Source organism: Meleagris gallopavo, chromosome 12, assembly GCF_000146605.3.
Source record: "Meleagris gallopavo isolate NT-WF06-2002-E0010 breed Aviagen turkey brand Nicholas breeding stock chromosome 12, Turkey_5.1, whole genome shotgun sequence".
NCBI lineage: Eukaryota > Metazoa > Chordata > Aves > Galliformes > Phasianidae > Meleagris > Meleagris gallopavo.
The window spans coordinates 6,225,793-6,249,359 of record NC_015022.2 but is presented as its reverse complement, the minus strand read 5'-3'; the positions used below and the strand labels follow the sequence as shown (position 1 = coordinate 6,249,359).

At 38.7% G+C, this 23,567-nt stretch overlaps 1 protein-coding gene across 1 annotated transcript in view; it reads right to left on the bottom strand.

Moving 5' to 3' along the window:
• Positions 1-7,947: 7,947 nt before the first annotated feature.
• ANXA2 (annexin A2) overlaps positions 7,948-23,567 on the bottom strand; it is a 118,260-nt gene continuing 102,640 nt past the window's right edge. Inside the window, exons 2-12 of the mRNA XM_031555216.1 lie at positions 23,450-23,549; positions 19,999-20,093; positions 17,308-17,421; positions 14,267-14,357; positions 12,875-12,954; positions 12,509-12,568; positions 11,786-11,879; positions 11,015-11,110; positions 9,963-10,021; positions 9,193-9,315; positions 7,948-8,313 (exon numbers count right to left, since the gene is read on the bottom strand). Of these exons, the coding sequence (XP_031411076.1) occupies positions 8,254-8,313; positions 9,193-9,315; positions 9,963-10,021; positions 11,015-11,110; positions 11,786-11,879; positions 12,509-12,568; positions 12,875-12,954; positions 14,267-14,357; positions 17,308-17,421; positions 19,999-20,093; positions 23,450-23,549 (972 nt within the window). The 3' untranslated portion in view covers positions 7,948-8,253. The remainder of the gene's footprint in view (positions 8,314-9,192; positions 9,316-9,962; positions 10,022-11,014; positions 11,111-11,785; positions 11,880-12,508; positions 12,569-12,874; positions 12,955-14,266; positions 14,358-17,307; positions 17,422-19,998; positions 20,094-23,449; positions 23,550-23,567) is intronic.

Here is a 23,567-nt window from a genome sequence, read left to right as displayed (position 1 = left end):
GCCTGGTTTTTGTGCACTGAATTAGCTCACAACACAGCCGAGCGTCCCTTGTGAGCAAGTGCTCCATTTGCACATGTCAAGCATCCTAGTCTATTTAGTCCTATCCCAACTGCTTAATGTCTGAAATAGAAGTATCCACTACATTCTTCTTGATCTAAAGAGCCAATTTAATACGCTTGGACAAAAGGGGCCTGGTGTTTTGGTAAGCTCCCATGGGTCTAACTATCACAAAGAAGGGATTGTTGAATACACACATAAAAAACGAGGAGATAGGAGGCAGGCGGTCTGATCTTTATGACCCACTGATTATTCTATCAGTAAGTAGAAGCATAAATCTAGCTCCTGATCTAACAAAATACTATTTTACTTCCATTTACTCTATATTTTATCTTTTATAGCCAATAAAACATTAAACATTACAAAAGGTTATGTTCTCACCAATATTTTCACTAAATATCAATAAATTCTAAGCTGAACCAAGCAGAGATTTCAGCAGCAGCTACCCTGACAGTTGTTTGACACTCTTCCTGCAATTCATTCTGAATACACAAGCGCCTCTAATATCAAGAAAGCCCATCTGGAAAATCCAACAGTGAATTTGAATCAGTCTAATGACCCTCTTAATGATTTAATGGCAAATCTATACTCTACTACAAAGTTCAGTTCTTTTTCAATGACCTGGTATATTATTTAGTATGGAAAACAAAATTACTCCCTCTCCCCTCCTCTCTGAATATTCCCAAATACTGAAATCACCAGCCAGTCTTGTGGACGATTTCTCTTGTCTTTTAAAGCTCTAAAGAGTTGTCCTCTTTTTCAGTCCACAATAATTGAGAGGGGAAAATCAATAGAATTGTCAGGGGAAAAAAAAAAAAAAGACAAAGAGATGAAGAGACTTCAGAAGGATTGGGAGAGTTGCAGACCAGAAGTTTAATCCATTGCAATGCCAGAGTCTCCAGTTACTTGGACAGTATGTACACCAAGGATAGGTAGAAGGGAAAATGGGTTTGAAAAGTTATGCATTTTATGCTCCATCTCTTTGCGAGAGACTGGAAGGACACGCAATTGTTTTGAACTGGATTCAGAAACAATCATCCAGAATCACTGATCAGACCCAAAAAAGACTGAAGATAGGGCACAGAACACTGTCAGGACAGACGTCACAGGAAACAGGACAGCTCTCCCATCACTGAACAGACTTTCCTGAAACACTTACGTACAAAGGCTTCACTCAGTCACCAGCTGGATTCTTTGTTGAACTGCTCATTTCCAAACGCCTGTCCCCGAGCTCTCACAGATTCACTTGTGCCCTGGTGCAATGCAAGGCCTGCGCCTGCAACTGACACAGCTGTGATGGTACCTGCCCATCTGCAAAAATAACTTTGGATACACAGGCTATGAAAATTTGATCAGTACTTGAAAATACATTTCTTAGGCTGAAACACAATCAACAGTGATCAGCGCTGAAGATCTGAATCTAGGAATGAAAATATTAATGAGAACAGCTCACCTGTTGTGGGATTGATAGGTCAAGATTTATTTAAGAAATGTAGGAGTGGTTGTTTGTCTGTTTTAATGAAGAAAATTATCTCTAATTTCAAAAGGAAATTAAGGTACAGATCAGCCGAATGACTTATCCAATGCCACATGATATATGAAGAACAACAGACTAACACAATCACATAATTCTGTACCACACATGCTATCTTTTTTCTTTTAGCATCAAGTCCTAACTGCTGCCAAACTAATTAAGCTGAGAACCGCATACCTTAGTTAAGACTGCTTTAAAATGTGCAGTCATGAATACACTAAGCAAAATTAGAAAATGTTAGCTAGCATCTTAATTTTTCTTGGAGGGAAAAGAAGATAGCTATACTTACGAAACACATTAAGTACTGGATTAATCCTGAATTGAGAGCATTTTCACATTTAATTCATGTTCCTTGTGACTGGTGTGGAGTGATACAATCTTACAGTTATTTTTTCCAAAACAAAGAGAATTTTTATTGGCATAGGAATACAGAATTATAAAGATCAAGCAAACAGACAAAGAAAATCTAGGATCAAACAGCATGGCTGCAAGCTCTGTTTCTGCGTTTAAGAGAAGCTCTGAATGAGGTCAGTGGCACTCTGCCCTGGCTGAAGGGCTTCCCAGAACTTCAAAACTTGGGAAATACCTGGGCAAGAAGCACTTGTATGGCACCAGATGCATGGATCCAGAGCTACGTGTACACTGAGTTCCCACTGCTAAAAGTGACAGGCTCTGGAGTACGAAATACTCTGCATTCCTGACCAAAGATGCAGCCTGAGCTTATAGCTGAGTCAAGCCAAGCGTTTCACTCACTGGCACAGCTCAGATAGGCTCTTACAGCTTAGCAAATGCATCATATCAGGAATTACTGTATTACTTTCCCCACTCGTGGACTTTATTTCTTTGATTAATTACACACAATATTCCCTTTTTTCCCCTAATATTTAATCACAGCAAATCACTCTATGGGAATTATCTGTTACTTACCCACATTTATGTCCCTTAAAATGAATTTCTTGCACACGGAATCAAGAGGCATCTCTGCAGCTTATTCATTTAGTGTCAAGGTGTTTTTCAAGCTATAACCTACGCTAACCTAAAATACATGTAACACATATAATGAGAGACAGAAAGAGAATGAAGTAGATTACATCTTCCCTTCCTATCTTCTGTGCTGCTGTGAGCTTTCAAAACCTCTACACATGGATTGCCACTGAATGTTATGTCAGTTCATCACTTAGTTCACTGAAATTCATTATTTTGAGCCTTTTGGCTCCTGCCAAGTCAAAACATCCTATTTTGATTACAGATGTAGCAGCCTAATTCTGAAATACCTCAACACCTGCATTTTCTACAATCCAAAGTCACTGAAAAATAAAAAGCATTGTTTTGGATTTGTTTGTTTGTTTGTTTTCATAGACAAAAGAAAAGCCTTCCTCGGTCCCAGCTGTAATTACAGCACATCTCAGCCTCTTCTGATTAATCCAAAGCTTTTACTAAATCAAACCCTATAATATAAGGGATATAAAACCAGCTTAAGGAAGCCCTGTAATTCTGAGTGCATTTGCAATATGAAAATTTGTTAGAAGTCCAGAAAAAAACAATCCTCCTGTAATCCATCATTTGCAATAATATTAAGATTTAGTCATGTTTCAGAACCACCATACAGTATAAACTTTTCTGCTTTCCTGCTTGCAAGAAGAAAACTTGCTGCAATGATAATGGAAATTCCAAACAGTTCACAGTAAAATTTAAAACACACCCTAAAATCTCCTGACACCATGTGGAAATGAGGAGAAAAAATACGACTTGAAAAGGATTCAGATCCCCTATTATTAGTGCATTGATTCCTAAATGCCAACTGTTGCTTTATTTACCTGAGTATGTCATTATTAACTCTATTTGCAGTAAGTTCATTGCAGTACTGCCTCAGAAACAAAACTTAATTAACTACATGAACACAGACGGCCTACAAGTGCACAAAGTATCTCATTTAATATTTTTCTGAACAAATCTTTTAAAAATTATTTTTCCAAAATATTTCTTCTTCTTTACTGCTTCATAAACGTAGATTTCACAATTCTTTTCGCTGTTGCATTTATTTTAAAATCAATCAGCAGTACGGCTACTTTAAATAACCCTTTCTTTGGTGGGGAACATAATTTCAAAAACATTTCATGAAACAAACCTCTTGTAAGAAAAAGGATCATTTCGGATCAGATAGTTCATCCTGATTTAAGCACTACAGTCATAAAATGTATTTTACAAATATTCTTTCAATAATAAAAGCAGATTTTCATCCAACAACTACATTGTGTAAGTTCAGAAATACCCCCCACAAATCTTAGAGCTTGTTTTCCCTTCACAACAACTCCAGGCCCTGTCCAGGAGGAGGTCTAAAAGAGCCTACTAAGGACACCTGGCAGAGAGGAGCAGGAGACAAATCATTTACTAGCTATTGCATTGAATTCACAAGCAGTATGCTGTGATCGTTAACACACCTGTATGTATTCCCTCTAACCAGCCCTCTGAAAGAGCAAAGCGTGATTTTTTTCTGTTAATCACCAAATAGCACCTTAAATAAGCGAGTGTCTTCTTCATTAAGACACTGAAAATGCATAAGCTGGACATAAACAAAGCCCTTCCACATCACTGAAATAATTCTCGCTGTATGAGAAATTTAAAAACATTCCTGAACACAAAAAGAGTCTGTGTGAGAGGAAAAGGAGCTGTGCACAACTGGAAAGAGCTCCTTTAGGAAAGCGACGTTCATGGCACATCTATTTTATTACCAGAAAAGACAGTGAAAATAGAAAGACTGTGCAACTGATGGCAGCTAAATTCTGAAGTGCTAATATTAATAACCCTGTATTTAATTTCATGCAGAGAACACGAGAATGAGCACCTGTTTTAAATCAGGAGGCAGCATCTCGATCTTTCAAGATCTTCCTGTTAAAGAAGGAAGAAAATTCCTTTATGGATATTGTCATTATTAATCTACTCTTTTGAGGGTTATTTATAGGAGACCTTTTGGGTTTGAAAGTTCATAGTAAGATTAGAATGTAAGAAAATATTTTGGCTCTCTATGCCCAAAAGAGAGCAATTATAAAATTGGGGTAATTATTCCAAAGAACATAGTCAATTTCGAGATACAGAAAAAACACTTGAAGATGAAACTGAATTTTTGACAAGAAGGTTTATAGTCACAGAATGTAAATGTTTGGAGAGAGCAGAGTTCACAATATACAGAGATATTTCTGGTTTTTAATTTTCTTTTAACTGCAGGAACACTTGAAGCTTTCTGTGAGCTCCCTCTCCTGAACAGCTGCTGCAAGTGCACCAAAGCACCACCAACAGTGGGACCTGAATAACCTCCGAGCTGCTATTTCATACGACTTGTTTCTTGGTGTGCCATGCCCCAAAGGGCCTTGCAAATAGCAAGGTTTGGGTCCAAAGATATTTTTCATACAATTATCTTTTTGGAAAACAAGCAGGATATAGATAGTAATAAGGTTTATCTATTTGGTGTTTCTGTTCCTCATCTCCCACTGCAGCAAGAAAAAATTACATGCGAGGGACAAACTTGGAGACAGTCATAGAGTTCAGAGAACAAGCATTACCACTTCTGAAGTAAAAACACTACACAGTTTTAAAATATTAAAGAAAAAAAGGTTTCTTAAAAGCAACCACTTAAAGTTTCTGTCTTGGAAGAAACTTTTTCATTGCATAGGATGTAAATATTGGCTTCATTGTTGACTGAACTACAATTAATTCACGTCACTTCCTCACTTGTAAAACAGCTTGAATTACTCCAGTATCGAGGCAGTGCAACAACAAACTGTGCATGTTATGAGGTGACTCCATGCTGTGCAAATGGAGTGGTACTGCAGCAATATGGGTTTCTGCATCAGGGATGTAACACAGCCTGGTACAGGCCTGACAGCTATTCCACAATTAGTAACTTGATCTCATTCTGAATTGGACCATATAAACTCTTAAGCTAAGTCATCCAAAAGGTGAGGAAGGAAATGGTGTACAGAAAACACTAAAGTCGCCCTTATCTGTGTGACTGAAAACAACATCAAGGAAACCACCTGCGGCCATCTTAGAAGCAGCACTACAGTCTTCATAGGTGTTTAAGCCTACACTTGTGCACAGCTCTGCTCCTTCAGTCCTTGTACAATGCCTGCATTGCAAAATAGGTCTGGTAAGAAATCATTATTACGTCCAAGCAAATTCTACTATTGTTGTTTGTTGTGCAATTTGGGATACTCCCAGAAATTGTGCCAAAGAAGTGTAAAGTATCCCCGGAAAACCTTGGTTGTTATGTATTATTGGAATGGAACACCAGTGAGCAAACACAATAAGCTGTATCAACGCCTGATTCCACGAAAATGAGTTCAGACTCTTTCTTGTCACAGTTTTGGGAAAGCAATGAGCTGGAGAGGCCAAATTTAAATATCTAATGTTTGTCTTCTGAAGGTAAGTATACCTTAAAGAAGGTTACAGCCTAAATTGCACAATTAGCAACCAAAAATATGCTTTTTGCTTTATTTTTATTTTTATTTCTTTTTTTAAATCAAGCATTTCACTTGCCAGGTGGGCAATTACTAGTCAAATGCTATAACACTGCCAAACACCATTCTTCAAGGTATTCCTGACCAATAAAGCTCAGAGCACTCACCCGCCTTGCACACTAGCAAGCCTGCAACCACATCACAGCACCAACAGGAGCTTGGAGATTTCTCCCTGTCTGGTACAACAGAAAGCCAATAGAACAAATAAATCAATCGACACCATCAGCAAAACCACCAACAACAATAAAAACAAACAAACAACAACAACAAAAACACAACAGTGTTACATGAAGGAAACAGAAAGCTTCTAGATCTCACAGGAGGCTAATATGGTTTCTAGTCCACATTTAGCTAAAATGGTCCTGGCCTTCAAGATCACATGGGTTTATTTAGCACTGCTTTGCTCCCAAAGAAAGACTGCCTGCAATTCTGAATGTCACGTAGCAGTGAGGCAGTGCATGCTAGCCATCAAATTCTAGCTTCATTCCACTGACTGGAAAAATGCCTACCCTTTGATTTCTTTTACAAGGCCACATTCAAGCAAGCAAAGTTTATAGAGATGACTTACCTAATTAAATTCAAAGAGTGATTTGCTATCTCAGCATGAGTTTTTAGATGTACAAATCTAGCCAGAGAGACATTTTGTAAACAGGTGTGAACGACTCTGCTCCATCAGGCATTAAATTGGAGCTGCTCCTGAAAAATTCTATCATTATGCATTTAAATTACCAATGTTTTATCAGCTGTGGTGTTTTATACCAAATATTCCTCGTGGTCTATGGACAACGCTTTTGCAGCAAGACCTCTCAGCCCTTTAACACCGACCTGAAGCAGGAGCTGTGCACTTCTGTTCTCAGAAGGGCTAATCTGAAAGTCTCACCGATTCTGTAGGAGCGATCTGCCTTTGGCACAGGACCCGCAAACATCCGAGAGCAGCGGGCGCTGGCTGTTAGGTTTCGCGCTTCCAAAGGCAGAAAGCTGAGGAAGGAGGACGTGAGTTTCTCCAGCCCGCACGCCTGGGGGCACAGCTGCAGCACTCACCGTCGGAGAGAAAGCTTTGCTCTTTACACTTTGTGTCTCTCATACCACAGCAAGAAACAATGTTGCCACAAGACGAGCAAAGTGGTTGTATCAGGTGCGAGTCGCTGCAGACACAATCACAGCGTGCAATACCTGTCTCCACCGCAGGACTAGCAGGGCGCTCGGCTTACCTGCAATCCGTAACGCCTCCCAGCTGTTTCGCACCGCCCACAGCTCCCTAACCCGGGCAAAGCCCAGCCGCGCTCCCACCCAGAGGCGGACCGGAACTTTCTGGAACGCTCCCGCCCAGCGCGAGGCGCCGTCCCAGCTATTGCCGCGCGAGGAACGCGGTCCCACGGCGGGAAGAAAAAGGGCGCAAAGCTACATTCTGAGAGGGGTGAGCAGCACCCATTGCTGCAGTGCCGGGCGGCTTCGGGAACGTTTCCTTCCTTCAGTCATGTGACTGACGGGTCGCTGTAAGCATTTAAATGGAATTTCAATGCATTCAGCCCTTGTTTTATACAGATAACACAACACACAGGTGAGGCTTGAGTTTTGCTGTTATACTTGAGGAAAAGAAAAAACAACCACCACCACAAGAATGGCTGTGTTTCTCATTTAAAAACAAAAAACAAAAAAACAAAACAACGCAACAACATCATTAAACAGGAATTAAACAGGAAAGGCTTTGAGGTACAAAGACAAGGTTTCAGTCATAGGTAATGAATTATGGACAAGGGAAAAAGGCCAACAGTTGGCACAAGCCAAGTATGCATCAGTTGATCACCAATTTTTCAGATTAAAGGTCTGACAGGTACATCTGTTTTATTTATGTTTTATTAGAAACATTACACAAAGAGGCATCCACAAGCACGTTTAACCTCGTTTAACCTTTATCTCTGGGGAATGTTAGTTTCTCTGGCTTTACGCTGTTAGGAACTCTGGCAGAGCCAAGCAGAGCGCTGCTGCTGAGACGTGCAGGCAGCGCTGGGGAGCTGCGTCAATGGTGTGGCAGGGATAGAGGCAGGGCAGGGTTTGCATGGCGGCTCGATTTTGTCAAGGGCTACAGTAAAGGAAGAGCAGAATAGGCATGTCTCTGCGTTTCCGTTTCCCACATCACAGTTTTCAGTCCTCTCCACCACACAGGTTCAGCAGCGCCCGCTGGTAATCACCTTTTGTGTCTTGCTATAAAGTGGAAAAAATGCAAAATACGTATTAGGAAACAGCAACAAAATATGAGGGTATATACATTATATTCTAAACCTGTGGGAATTAACTGATTTTTCACAACTGAAACCTTGCTAGCCTGGAGGAAACAATCTAGACCAGGTTTTACTTGTTTGCGAATTGAGATTATCATTCTTACAACATACATGCAAGGCCATAGGGAGATTTGATGCAAAAAAGAAAAGCAAGACAACAAAGGAAAGCTGGAAGACTTGATTCTGCTCCTTCTCACTGATCACCACAAAAATTTTACAGTACATTCACTATTTTGAAAATTTACCTATTATTTCAAACTGTCATCTTACTTCAGAAAAAGATTTGGGCTTCAGGTTTTGATGCAACTACATCTATGGAAATGTAAAGGTCGGCAGAAGACCAGGTTTTAAACAGATGTATGGCCTCTTCTAATATATTTCCAATTAAATAAAACCTAACACTTAATATTTCCTAATATCACAAAAAAAATCACTCTCAATAAAAGTTTGCTCCTTAAGCACTGGAATGAAAGGAAGTGACAATTTAGAAGATCTATGTTAATTCTGCAAACCCAGAGCAATTCTTTTCTTTTGGGCCGGGGATAGAGACAGGTGAATGGAACCTTTGTTTGTAACGCATCAACTGATTGGGCAAAACTTGCCTACAGCAGTCAAAGGGCTGCCAAGATTATACTGGTGGTAGACTACAAAGCTAAACATTTTTCAATTGTGTGTGGTAACAACCTACTGTTGTCACTGCAGCCTCTAAAATACCTCACATGAATTTTAATGGGGAAAAAATCCAAAGAAAAGGACTTGGAAGATCCATACAATCAATATATACAGAACGCTGAAAATTTACCTGGATGAAATAATAGAGGGATTTTCCGTATTTCCTCTTGAATTCACTCTTAATTTTCAGCATGTCAACCTCACAGCGGGAGACCATAATCCTAATCAGGACCTTGTCACGGGTTCCCTTGCCCTATAAGCACAGTGACATTTAGAACTTTTAATAGATGAAACATGTAAAAGGATGCTGTAACTGGTGTGGAAGACATACAGCAAACTACAGACAACTGAGGAGCATCAGTAAAAGGTACAGTGAATACTTGATCCAGGAACTTAATCATGAACATACCTCTCTCATCAGCAGTGTTCAACTAACTTCTAGATACCAATCTAGCTACTTAGACTGCAAGCCACAGTTCTGGCTCCAGGAAGTTGTCTTCATCATCTTCATGTTATTGCCTAATGCCTGTCATCATGTATTTCTCTTTCATATCTTTTCTCAATAAAATGTTTTGAGGCAAATTTAGCTATTTATTTTTCCATTTCAATAAACAGATTTTCTTGTGTTTACCTACAAAAGATGCATTTAACTTTGGTGATTATGATAAACTGATATAATGAAGATAATTATATGACTCTTCCCTGTATTTCCATATACCAGATGCATATTAATAGATAGCCTATGAGTTAAGCTTTTAAAGAATGCTTGTGAACAATATAAAGTCATCATTGTTTATCCACACAGCAGTTACACATCATATGAATAAAACCACCTAAGGAATAAAAACTCGATGAAACAATGGTTAGAAGATAATGAGTAGAATGAACAGTCTTTCTTACCTTCATGGAATCATAGAGTCTGTCTGCAAAGTATAGCTGCTTGTTCTGAATGCACTGAACTAAAGAGAGAGATATGATAAATGGGTAAACATCCTGCCCATGTAAGAATAGAACAATAGAATCTTGGAGCCTTTTCAAAGGTAAGGTAAGCTATCAAAATAAGATATTCATCAAAAGTTTCCCCAAAAAGGGGCAAAGAGAAATTGTTTTTACCTGAATTGTTATTTATAAATTGGTTGGCTACACTTATGATTGAAGCACGAATACTTGCAGTCGGAGAAATATTTCCCTCTATTGCTAGTATAATTTTAGAAGGCTAACCTTCCTTCACACAATTCACTCTTAAGTCTATCTTTCACTTTTATGAACAACCTTTTTTCTGAAAACGTTCATTGTATGCTAATAGGTGAGAAGTGTCCCTTTCGAGGTTGAGCTGTCTTGATTCTACACTAGCCTTAGACAGCTCATTTCTCCCTTAGCCTGAAATGGATTCTCCTCTTAAAGAATGTCCTGTGAAACCTGGCAACTTCCTGTGTATTCTTGTCTCATCCACAATAGCAGTCACCCCCACCTTATTTCACCTTATTTATCCCCCTTATTTACCCTTATTTCAGAGAATTCAGAGCAAAGTTAGCTTTTTTCTTAGCCTCTAGTATCCTCCACAGCCTGTCTTTCCTCACACACACACTGCTTGCTTTCCAGCCTATCCACGTTGAATAATTAATGTGCACAGCTAGAGTTCTAACCTTTTTATGTGGGGGAAACAAGCATTAAGCTTCTGTATTGGACAAAATTGAAACTAACAACAGATCACAGAACATGCATTTCCCTTTTCATTTGGAAAGCAAGACCTATATTTTGCAGAGGGACAAAGTATGTTACCTCTCAATACCTGTAACGTCCTGAAATACACAGATCCAATAATACCAGCCCTTCCAGTTTCTTTCTCCTCTAGAAATACAGAGGAAGCTGAGCCTATTTTCATCACAGTACACTGCAAGAGCACTGAAAAGATATTATTTAAACATAGTGTTTATTTTACGGTAACTCACCAAGATTAATGAAGGCATTCTCCAGATCTCCCTTAACTTCCTTCTTGATGCTCTCCAACATATCATATGGGCTGTAGCTCTTGTACCTTTCAAACACTGTTACAAGAGAGATAGCAGATCAAACCAAAACCAAACCAGGAATGGTTAAAAGTAACCACACCCAAGTAAAAAATGCAGAGAGAGCAATGTGCTGACATGATTAAAAAAAAAAAAACCTGTCCAAGTCCTTCTTGGAACTGTCTCTTAAGTACAGCCTAAGTTACCCAGCTGGTGGTACGGTTTTTTGTTTTCCTTGAACACCTCCATTATCTCACAACGTAACCCTCCATTATCTCACAACATACTGTTGTAGTTGTGTCACAAGCATTTTTTAAAACAACAGTGATTTGGTTCCTGAAAAGAAAAATCTTGAATTGGTTTTGACTTGAACACATGATATAGCTAACTTAACCAGGATGGAATGAAAAGCTAAAGGACCTTTCAAGGTCTTACGCAGCTCTGTTTTCTAGATGTCTAACATTTTTGTTCTCAGTGTACAAGACATACCATTAAACAACGGTTGCACATGTGTAAAAATAAAGAGATCTATACACATTGAAATTGGAGATAAACACATCCACAGATGCTTAAAAAATTGTAACAACTTGCATGTGAATAGGATTTGATCGCTTTTCACACTTACTTAAGAGCCATGTGGAACAAAATAGTTACCGCTTTGACCTATTATTTTCTTACAGGAGAAAAAATGTAAATCTGTCTTTTAAATTGTACCTTTCTGCAGATGTGGAACACTTCTTTCAGTCATAATGTTGATCCACTTGGGAACATCAGTCCCCTTTCTCTTGACACCAGCATCATAGAGCTCCTGGGTAAAGAATGAAAATCACGAGTTACACAGAAAGCCATTTCAAACACAGACCGTTTTCTTAGTGGAAAAAGCAGTATAGGAGCTGTGTCAGTGGGAGACACCAAAAAGGACACAGATTTGGGCAGATCACCGAGGACAGGGTCTATGGATCTACCCTGTAACTAAGACTAATTACTTTTCTATTTACTTCTATTTATAGGTTTTGCTCCAAATTTAGCTTTATTTACCTCAGCAGAACTGCTTTTAGTAAGGTACAGATATAATCAACAGCATTACCAGCCGCTAAGTTCAAAGCTACCTCTTCCTTTATCTTTTGTAACTGCTCGATTGCCACCAGTCTTCACAAGGCACGTGTTTCCTTTTGCTAAAAGACCTCTTTTTCTATGTGCCTACAGGAAATACCAGAGTGCTTCTGTATAGATCCTACAGGTAAGTATCCCGTGAAAACTGGTACCAGGATTGCAAACAGCAGATTCCTTGATATCATTCACACATTGCTATGCAAGAGAGATCTGAAATACACACATCTGTTTTCATAAACTCTTCATTTTCACAGCATTTGCGCTCTGAATATCCTCCAAAGTTTAATCAACTTAAGACATTTAATGGCCATTACTAGCACTTACCCTTGCATCTTGATCAATCAGCTCATAATCAATCACAGAAGTATCTTCACACCTTTTGCCCTTCAAGTGAGAATAGCAAGATTAAGAAGTTTAATCGATTTCAAGCAATTTTTTATATTTCTTTCACTAATCAGTAATTAGTCACTATTTGCTACACAAGCATGTTTCATCTCCATTGTGAAGATGCTATACACAGTGTCACTGTCAAAATACATTGCCCTTCAGTTTTTACTTTATTTTTTCTAAAGTGAAAATACAAGAAAATTTTAAGGTGAGTTAGAAATCCTATTATTTTACTGGCAATCACCAGTGAACTACCAATGGGTGGGCATATTAGGAAAAGTGGAAGGAAACGAACAGATCTACCTTGGCCAGGGCAACCATTAGCTTGCGGAAGTCACCAGATGTGTCTGATATAATGTCCTTCTCCAGTTCTGTTTTGTACACTAGAAAACAAAAAATTCTTTTTCATTTAAGGGCATCCCACAAATACCTGTTTACAAGCACAGGAGTTAATCACTGCATTTTAGGACATCAGCAAGCAGCTACTATATAAAAGTCATATATAGAAGGGAAGGAAAACAAATACATGCTTGCATCCAAAGAAAGAATGTTGCTATCAGCTAGTCATTGGAGATCTCATGCAATCAAAGCCTGTCTGCCAAACGTGGAACAATAAAACAAAAGCCTGAGAATACTGAAAAGAAGGGAATATTGCTTTAAGCTGAACCAGTGACTGCTTGTTTGCCAACCACTGCATTTAGACCTTCACTATTCATGGATTTACAACTAGACAATCGCAATTACAAGTTTAATGCAAAAAGACAGAAACCGCTATTATAAAACAAAGGAATCCTGCATGAGATTCCAGTATGTGTCTCAACATCTTTGTTTTTCAAATGATCACATGCTACATTGCTACAAAATCACTTTCTGTCTCCTGTTCAACAGCAATCTAGTCTGCAGCAGCAACATTCTCCTTACTGATACACATTTATTTTCAGTATGCATCATTAAGACCACATTGATTTTGCTTGTCCTTTCTGATTCAGCCAGTACCTTAGCAGAACTGCTGGACAACAGTCACGCATTAACAGACAGCAGTTTTCTCCATTTCAGTCTATTTCTGGTGAGCTCAGTTCTGAAGCTCAGGGAAACAAACAGCTGCACTACTGATTATGATGAACATGACCAGAGTAGTCAATATCAAAATATAATGAATATTAAAAGAGCGGAATATTTTTGAGGGTGGATCTTATATCACTCTCAATTCCAGTTATAATCAACTAAGAATTATACCTGAAATCAGATAAAATGCTTTGGAACAGTTACAAAAGAGAATATATACTTCTGTGAAGTTTTACTTCATGTCTTTTCTGGCAGATCTCTCAAATAAACTTATAAACATGCTTCAGTGGATTTCACCTACTTATTATGTAACTGAATCTACAATCCATAAGTCCGTCATCGTTAGTTCTGTCACTACGCACAGGACATCTGTAGCTTACAAAAGAATATTCAAATCAACTTATCAGATGAGTAGTATATCATCTCCAATTTGTTTGCTATCAAGCAACAGATTAAACTATATAAACACAGTCATATCCAAGATGCCAGTACAAAATTTCTTACGCCCCAACATAAAAGAAACAGAGCAGATGTGGTGTAAGAATCTCAGTCAAACCAACGCCAAGGGAAACTTAGCCAAGCAACTTCATGTACAAACATACTGCATCAAAATTTTCAAAATAAACTTACTTTCCCTATAGACTCTATTTATTTCATTAAGCTCCTGATTTGTCCGTGAGCAAATGATTTCGATAAGTGTGTCCTCATCAGTTCCCAGGCCCTGGAACATATGCACAGGTAAGTTAAATGCTAGAAATGCACAGACATGCTTGAACAGTCTCAAAATATTTTACTGACGTTTCATTATCTTTTCTCCTTTCTCCAACTCCAACAGTTTCACAACCATTCAAGGTTGTTCAACACTTTGGTAGCTGTAGGGATGTTTTTTAATGTGTCAGAGAAACACCAGATTTTTAGCAGCCAAATACTATTCTAACAGTTTTGACAATCTAACTGATGGTACCTCTGTGTAACGTGTATCTTATGAGCGTCTCTCATAACACTCAGCAACCTCACCACCACCATAAATGAGAGAGGTCCACTAACTGCAGCCCATGTTGATTCTTAGCATACAAATGGGCAGCAACAAATTTGTTCTTCCCTGCTTTTCTGCCCCACCTCCCTCCACAGGCTTCCTCCACTACAAATGCAAACCTGAGCATGACATGTTCATTTGTCTCAGCTTCTAAGGTTTCTAAGTTAACAAAGATTTAAGCATGTTCTGGATTTCTAGCTAATAAATAGAAGCATGTAATCATTTAGGTTGGAAATGATCCATAAGACCAAGTCCCTTCTTCACTTGGCCATACTGTGTACTTCTCAATGCATAAATACAGATGTAACTGTATTACCATTAGATATATTAAGAAATAAAAAGGTATTTGGGATGATAACCTATATATATATACATATATGTATATATACATAAATAAAACATATATGTATATATTTAATAAGCAGAGGGTTGAGATGACATTCCAAGGTAGTTTTTTGCTTTGGAATCAAGGTCCATTTTGTAGTAATAAAATTTCTGTTTACCTTCCTGTTGGACTAAAATAAACTTAATGATGTCAGAGTACTTTGAAGTAAGCAGCACTACTACCATTTTATAAACAATATAGGTATTAGCACTAAAAGAAAATAACAAACTATATCAGCATCTAAGTTAAACCTTAGGGGAATTTCAGTACTCCAGAATAACATGATTTGATCAATGTGCTCTAAACTCAGTTATTTTATTTAAAAACATATCGAAATAAAATACGAGTATTTTGCTAACAGCATCACTATAATCTTGTTATTGAAAGATCACTTAAAATAGAAGATTTACTTGGATATATCGATGATTCTTCCCTACCCAGTGACCACTGAGTACATCTGAGTTGCTAGTTAGTAAAGCTATCTGGCAGATACTTCAGTTTTTTGAAAAGAAACTCTTCTTTGAATAGACGAGTTTGTTTTTGTTTCTGCCTACCAGTGAACCGTGTTCATGCTAATCCCAATGCCTTTGTCTTTCAGCATCAAGAGCAGGCAGAAAAAGCCTCTGATGCCTACTGTTAAGAGTTTGCTAAGCTTCTATTTAACAAAGTGTTTGGTATCTGGCAAAAACAGGCAATGTTTGCACAGAACTGCAAGAGAAATGTGCAAGGTAACATCCTGGGAAATTTTCTCATGCTTCATGTTTGGAAAACTGAGGAAATTATGAGAGAAACTGCATTCTTGGATAAGAGTTAGAGGACTAAAGCGGAATAATATTATAGAAATGGATCACAGATGAGAGAATTTGGAAAGCTTTCTACAGAGCATTTCTAATAAATATCTAGGACAGAAATAAAGGCTAATGAAACTGAAGATTTTCTATGTATTTTTGAAGCATTTTGTAAGCATATGTTCCAGAAAAATAATTAACTCTTCAGTGATGGCCTGTCTTTACCCAACCTTGATTTTCATGTCATAGCTGTAATTTAAGAACAGTATCAAGATAAACTCAAGCTCAGACAGAGTGCTTGGGAGATGAGAATATCTGATTAACCAAGAGAATATAATACTCTATACCTAAGGCTACAATAAAGTAATAGCTCAGGATACAGGCTGTGAATGCAGCAGATACACTAGATAAGTATACTGTCATCCTAGACAGATGAAATGTAAAATAATTGCAAATAGAAAAAAAAGAAAAAAAAATCAGATTTGCAGCTAATTATGGATAGCGTACATTTAAACCAGAAGAGGGCAGCACCTGATTGCTGGAAGAACGGATTTGGCCTCTAATGACAGGCTTATAATCTCGGCACTGGCATTTTATTTTTTCTACTCATTTTTCATTGTTTGGACGAATTAATCCATCAGCTCTTTGTTTTGTTACAAGTTCCAGCAGATATAGTTCAATGCTTGTTTTTAGTTATCAATCAATCAATAATCAATCTAATAAAGAAGCTGAAACGTAAGGGCTGATTATAAATACAAACTTCCAAACATACACTTGCTTAGAAAAGTAGAAGCACTGGCATAAGCACCGCTCCAAGTCTTCTTTCAGCCGAGCAGGTATCTCTAAACTAGCCATTTATTCCACACCTGCCTGTGATTGTAGGGGTCTGAACTCAGTAAGTTCAGTCACTGCTGTGCAATTTCTCCAAGATTGCTTTGATATCTCATTATCACATTCTCCTCCTCCTCGTATTCTTTGCAGAGGCAGATCTGGTACAGGATGTTCTTTCAAAACCAGCAAAATGACCCAGTAAGCAGGAACTACTTTTTCAGTCTACAAATGCTAGCCAAGGATTTAAGAGTTCCAGCAAACAGTTTCTTGCTTAGGCTATTCTGTACTATGAACCTGTACGTTATTTTTAAGAGCAGTAATGAGAGCAGCAACCAGCCATAGCAGCCTATCAATTATTCCTGACTGTACTTGTTCCCTAAAAAGAGGATTTAATTAACATTTCAAAAATCACACGGTTCTAGAATTTATTTTATTTCACACTCGGATGTTGTATGCTGTGCAGCTGGATATGTAAACTGTGGTACAAAAACAAACAAACAAACACTAACAGTGGACATACTTGAAAACTGCAGCCTTGGATATAAAGGCCAGATTCATTCTTAACATAGTGACACCAGAATAACATTTAAAGTGACACCAGAAAAACATTTCAATTTCAAAGCTCATTTACCTTCATGGCAGCTTTCAGTTCAGAGGCATCATACTGTGATGGTGTCTTCAGCAAGCCCAAGATCACTGCCTCTAAATGACCTGACAGAGCAGACTTAAGTGCTGCGGAAAGTTCCTGTAAAATAAAGGAGGCAAGATGGAAGAAAAAAATTAAAGCTCACTTCTGATCTCCAGAAAATTTAGCCTGTAGCACTTTATGTCTCTAAGTCTGCCACAATGTTTCTTACACAACTGAGAAGGAAAAGGAACACAAAGAGCTTTTGTTTTGTGAAAGTCTAAGAAAGAAGCCTGGCAAAGGGAGATTTTCTCATCCTTTGAAAATAAGAAGAAATTCACCGGCGGCTGGCAGAGTGCTGGGGAGCATGATGCAGAGACATCCAAGTGACTCTGAACAGCTCAGCTCCAGTCTTGAAGCACTGACACTTCATTAGATCTAATAAGCACCGATGGATCTGAGCCTGACTCCCTGCAGTCAGTGCTTCTCCATCACATGTTCATATTTTCCTGTAGCACCATATGATTTGTGTTTTTCCTATTATTGCAGCCCTATATTAGCTGAGAAGTTGGAAAACTGCACAGTTTTTCCACTGTAAAGGTCCAGTTCCTAAACAGCTGGCTGAAGGACAACAACAATCCCTGAAAGCAGAAAAATTCAAGAACTTCAAGAATACAACCAGAATTGCGTATCCTTTGTCTATTGTGAACTGTCAGTCCTGTAGGAAGCAACAGGCATGTCTGCTTCATAGAATGCATGCAAATCTGCAGCAAATAAAGTCAGTGGCATTTCGTCTTTTATGAGTTCAGATGTAACTTGGATAAAGCTAGCACCAGCTTCATTATAATGCAGTTCCAAAGTTGAAATCCTTGGAATCAAGCTCAGGGTCCACACAGGCCAATACTGTCCCTAAGCTTAATACTGTCCCATAAGTCAGGTATGTAGCTTACATAAAAGGACACTGCTTTTCATGTGAACAATTTGTGAGGCTGGGGACAGGGGCTAACTGCAGGAGAAAGTGACCTCAGCTAAACTGCAGATACGTTTATACCAGAGAGATAAACAGCCAGGGCATTTAATTTGCTTCCAAAGTCACCAACTCAATCCAGAACATTAATTTATGCTAACGCTGCATGTGCTTACTACGCTGACTGACCAAGATAGTGAGCTTTGGACATCTATCTGCTTTAATCCAAGAGATATTCTAGTGTACTAATCCAAATTTGGGTCCAAAATGTCACGCACGAAGTTTTGGTGAGACACAAATGCAGACTCCCCAGTAGTCAATGGTAGTTCCATTAATGTTGGTAATAGGGAAGGACTTCTCAAATCGAACCATTCCTCAAGATTATCAGTAGTTCCCATTAAACCTAGCTCAACTCACAGGAATGTAAAAAGATGTAAATCTGTGACTTTTTATTATAATGGACTATTTCAACAATACACAAAACAAGCAGCTATATTGAGCAAAATGAGCAGCCTAGTACAACACATTGCCAAAGAAATCCATGAGATACTTGCCCTGAAACACACATATTAGTTCAAGATATGTCTTTTTGTATTTATTTCTTCCTCTCTTATCATTCAATTGCTTATTTAACCGAGTGGTTTCTACTGCACATTTCCATTATTTCTGTACTTGCTTATCCTTTGGCACTTGTTATACTTGATAAATTCAGTTTGCTCTTGGGTTGCAGCAAAGAAAAAAAGGTAAAGGAAGAGATAACACTTAGATGAAAGAAGCTGTATATTTTCTTGATTGTGCATTTCTGTGGTCATGCAAAACATTTAACAGAGCTTTGAGTGACACACTTCATTACTAAGGTCCAGCTTATAAGGGCAGTTCCCCCAGTGCTCATAGGAGAGTGACTGTCAGGGTGCAGACACGCAAACACATGCATATGTCCGACTGCTATGTGCTTCTGCATGTATGTGCCTGTATCAGCCATGCATAAAGCTGGTGAATTTCCAAACTTTAACTCTAGATTTACATTTGGATGTGCATTCTGGGCTGCTATTGGAGGACTACCGTTTGGGGTCTGGCAAACCTGGAAGAGATACATTCATCATAATCCCAATTCTATACAAATTTCTTCTTCTATGTGGGCGTAAAACTTAAATTATAGTAAAACTCTCAACTTCAAAACATCTCTTGCCTTCCAGACAGAAAGACTCATTATGCAGACTGCTGCAAACATTTCAGAGATTTCTTTCCATCAATAGATGAGAGCACATATTTCTGACAAGTTCAGCTCAGTATATCACTTTGTTCCATGTCTACAGAACTTTCAGCACAACTGACTGCAATCTTTTCTCATTTAAACTATCCATGTGAACAGAATGTTTTCCTTATACAAAGTTGCCATGCAATAAACAAACAAACAAATAAATAAATAAATACACTCCAAAGCCTCTCTGCCACTTCTGCCTTCAAATTGAGACATTCCCTGACAATGGCTTTTCACTAATGTGCGTGGTGGCTAGCTGGCTGATATGTCACCTATCGTGATCTCTGCAACTGCTAGGAAATCTTTAACAGATTTGGACAAAGTAAATGCATCTTTGCTTCCAGTGAAAAGGTAAGCCCAATAATATGATCTCATTTGTTCACAGTAAATTGTGAGATGTACAAGGCCTGAAAATCTAACTATCCACAAGAAAATATTAAATAATTGTTATTTCTTCATTTTTTGCTACCTTTTTGGTTCTCCTCTGATAGGCAAAGGCAATATCCTGCCTCTGTTCATTGCTGCGGTTTGTCAGGATGTTGATGATGGTAACTTCATCCACACCTACAAAGACATAAGATAAGGAATGAAAGCAGATCTCTTCTCTTTGTATTAGAATGTTCTCTGACACTCAAAACACAGCATATGTGAAGTCTGGAGCAGAGCTCAACTGCTCTGATATTATTTGTTGGTATGTATAACATCCTGGCCTTGAAGACAGAACAAATTTTCAATGCAATGAAGATCTTTGTGTGCACAGGCATGTACGGGCATCAACAAAGCCTCATCCATGACCTGCTTCACTGCTTCTGTTTCCTGCTTCACTTGTGCTTAGTCAATACTCTGCGAAGAAACTTGCGCAAGAACAGACATTTTAAAACTGACACAAATGTGAACTCGTTAAAGCCCATCCTTTCATCTGAGTGTTTTTAGTTAAGGCTTCTTAATAAAGCAGTTATGTTTTCTAATTCACCTCAAGCCACTTAACTAACACTCCAAATATAAAAATGGGAAAATAAAACAGTATACTATGTTCATGCAGAATGTAACAGGAGGATTTGTTATGGGTTGCCTTTTGTTGTTGGTTTTTTGTTTGTTTTTTTTTATACTGGAAGGATCTGGGTTTTTTGTCCTTATTTTTACACAGTGAATTGCATGCCAGACTTGGAAGAAAATAGGTAGTTCTGACATAGATGTCCTACCAAGCCCAGAGTTTTGACTTGGTCTCTGTATTTACTACAACCAAGACAACAATTAGCTTCGTTTACATTTGTATAAATGAATATTTTTAATAGAAACCAGAAAGTAAGGGATGGATCAGCAACAACTGGCAGGTCTCAGATCCCCTCCAGAACCCATCTATGCTTATATTCCTTAGTACCAGAAGCAACCACAGCAGATACAGGAGGAATTTCTTTCAGAGCAGCCCTCATACTTCATTATGTTGACTCATGACATCAGCAGCGGATGTTGGTGGTATGGCAGTAGAGGCTGAACCTTCCCACCAATGTTCCATTTTGATGCCATCAAGAGAGGGCAGGCTGACAGAATGGTGTCTGACATGGAAGTGCAGATGAAGCAAAGGTGTGGAACTGAAATCCTCCATGTGGGGAAAAAATAGCACCCACTGACATTCACTGACACTTGCTGAATGTGTATAGAGACCAAGCAGTGGGTGTGAGCACAGTGAGACAGTGGGTGGTGAGTTTCAGCAGTGGTGCAGAGACACGAAAGACAATCCACATTTCAGGTGGCCATACAGATTTTTACAAGTGCAGCATGCTGGCTCTTGCTCACTGCAGGCAAAAATGCACAGCTAATAGTGGTGACAATGTTGAAAAAGACTGTTCTGTAGTTGAGTTTGCTATACCAAATAGTCTTGTTGTGCCCTTTGTTCTAGCTTCCATGGAAATAAATAGGAGGCCTGCATACAACAAGACTCTTAGCCACTAGTTACAGAATATGGAACAAGGAGTCAAGTTCAAAATATTCAGACTTATTTCTCCCTCTTGCCCACATTTTTCATGATGAAATACTACACTCCATGACCTTAGCTCCTACTGAGGCAGGCCTCCATCTGTGCTCTTATTCACAGAAGCTCAGCCTGCAAACGACAAAGCTCTGGAAACATCTCATGTCTCAGTTAGAAATTCTGGTTTGAAAACATGCTGACCGTACACTTCAGCCATAATCTACAGCTTTTTTAAAGTGTTTTTCTTTTGTAAAAGAAAGCAAACTCTCTCAGTCCAAGAACAGCCATGCATGCATACACACACACACAGAGCTTTTCAGCCCTTAGGAGAGCTACAGCACAGAGCCATCTCTTAGGCGTCTTAATGAATTTTAAATTTAAACCATACTTTGCATTCAAAACTACCAAATTACATTTTCAATTCTTATGACAATTGTGATAGATTAGCAACCCGCAAATGACTACATTCAAGTTTCTAATTCAAATGCTTTGAGGATGGAAACATGAGCTAATGCATTGCTCTGGCATTTCATGGAAAATGTGTGCTTGCCCTGCACACTTGGGAATCATGCTGCATGGACAGGATGCTGACTCACATCTGCTGAGGCGGGGTGAAGCAGTTGAGCTGCTCAAACATTTTTCTTTGCTGTTCACTAAAATCTCTGGAAGTTTCAGGATGAATTTCATCAGTGCATTTCTATCAATGAGTAACAAGAACGGACATTGTTGCTCACTTTAAAAAACATTGAATCTGACAAAAGTCCATATAGCATTTTCTGTCAAACACAATAAACTTTTACTCCTCTAAGAGGACTTTTTAAAACAGATCATGAAATGATTAAAAACCACTACTTAGCCTACTTCAATGAGTATGCAAGAGTTGTTTCCAGTTAAATAAAAGAAATCCTGTGAGAGGAAGCCTCATGCTTGTTAGGGAGGGGCAATTTCACATTTTGCAGCAAGTCAGACATGTGCTTTGTTGGCACTGACTTGGCATTTCTTACTGATGAGAAACTGTTTGGCTTTTAAATTTCTCCGTCTCCTGAAATGTAGGCAACAGACTTGGCAGGTCCAGCTGGGCCCAGCCGTTGCTTCTCTGGCCTGGAGAAAGTCTGGAAAGCCTGGCACATCCTTTCTGTGTTTATAGCAAGACGAGGATCAAGAGTCACTGCCCTAGGAGCACCAACAAGGTACTTCTACTTGGGAGCCGCAGCTCATATTCCCTGTGCTCCTGCTTGTTTCAGTGTGCCAGGCTTTTCCATGGGACTGCATCCCATCCGCTCCATCCTGGTTTCCCACCAATCAGTGCAAATGGTGTATCCTGGCACAGACATGGAAATGCCAGCCTACCTGGTTCTGGAAAGTGGGGAACTCTCACATTGCCCTGCTCTTGGAATACTGCCATATCATTTCAGAAACTAGATTCCGTTGTTTCTAGGACTATGACCTCTACAATAATACAAGATGTACAAACATTCAGTTCAAAACACAGTAGAAAAGTGTTCAAACCACCCCTGTTCAGCTGCTTGGAAAGCTGTAAGGAAGGAGAAACATCCAATGCAATAATCCCTTAGAAATCAGTTGTTCACAGCCTGGTCTCAAAGCACTGCCACAGAAGCTGCCACTTCATTTCCAGAGGCAAAAAAAAAAAAAAAGTAGTGGAATTGGAAGTACTGACAAATCAAGAGTAAAAAAGTGGGCATTTTTAGCAACAGTCTGAACAACTTTTGGGCACAAACTTTTCAAACATATTCCAAAGCACAGATTTACACAGTTCAATCTAGCTCTGCCAAGATTATGTAAGGTCTGAGAAATCCTAAATCTCCTAAAACAGGTAGCCAGATTAAGGATATTAACATGGTGGTTGTGAGACACTGTACTTTTTTTATTTGCATGCCAGTGTTCTACCTTAAAAAACAGAGTCAAAACCATAGCCCATGTTCCTCACCTTTGGTCTTGATGGCTGCTTCCAGGGCTGCAGCATCCCGGTCAGCATCAAAGTTTGAGTAAGCCTTAACTGTGGCATACGCACTTGGAGGGAGAGAATGCTAAGGGGAAAAAAATAA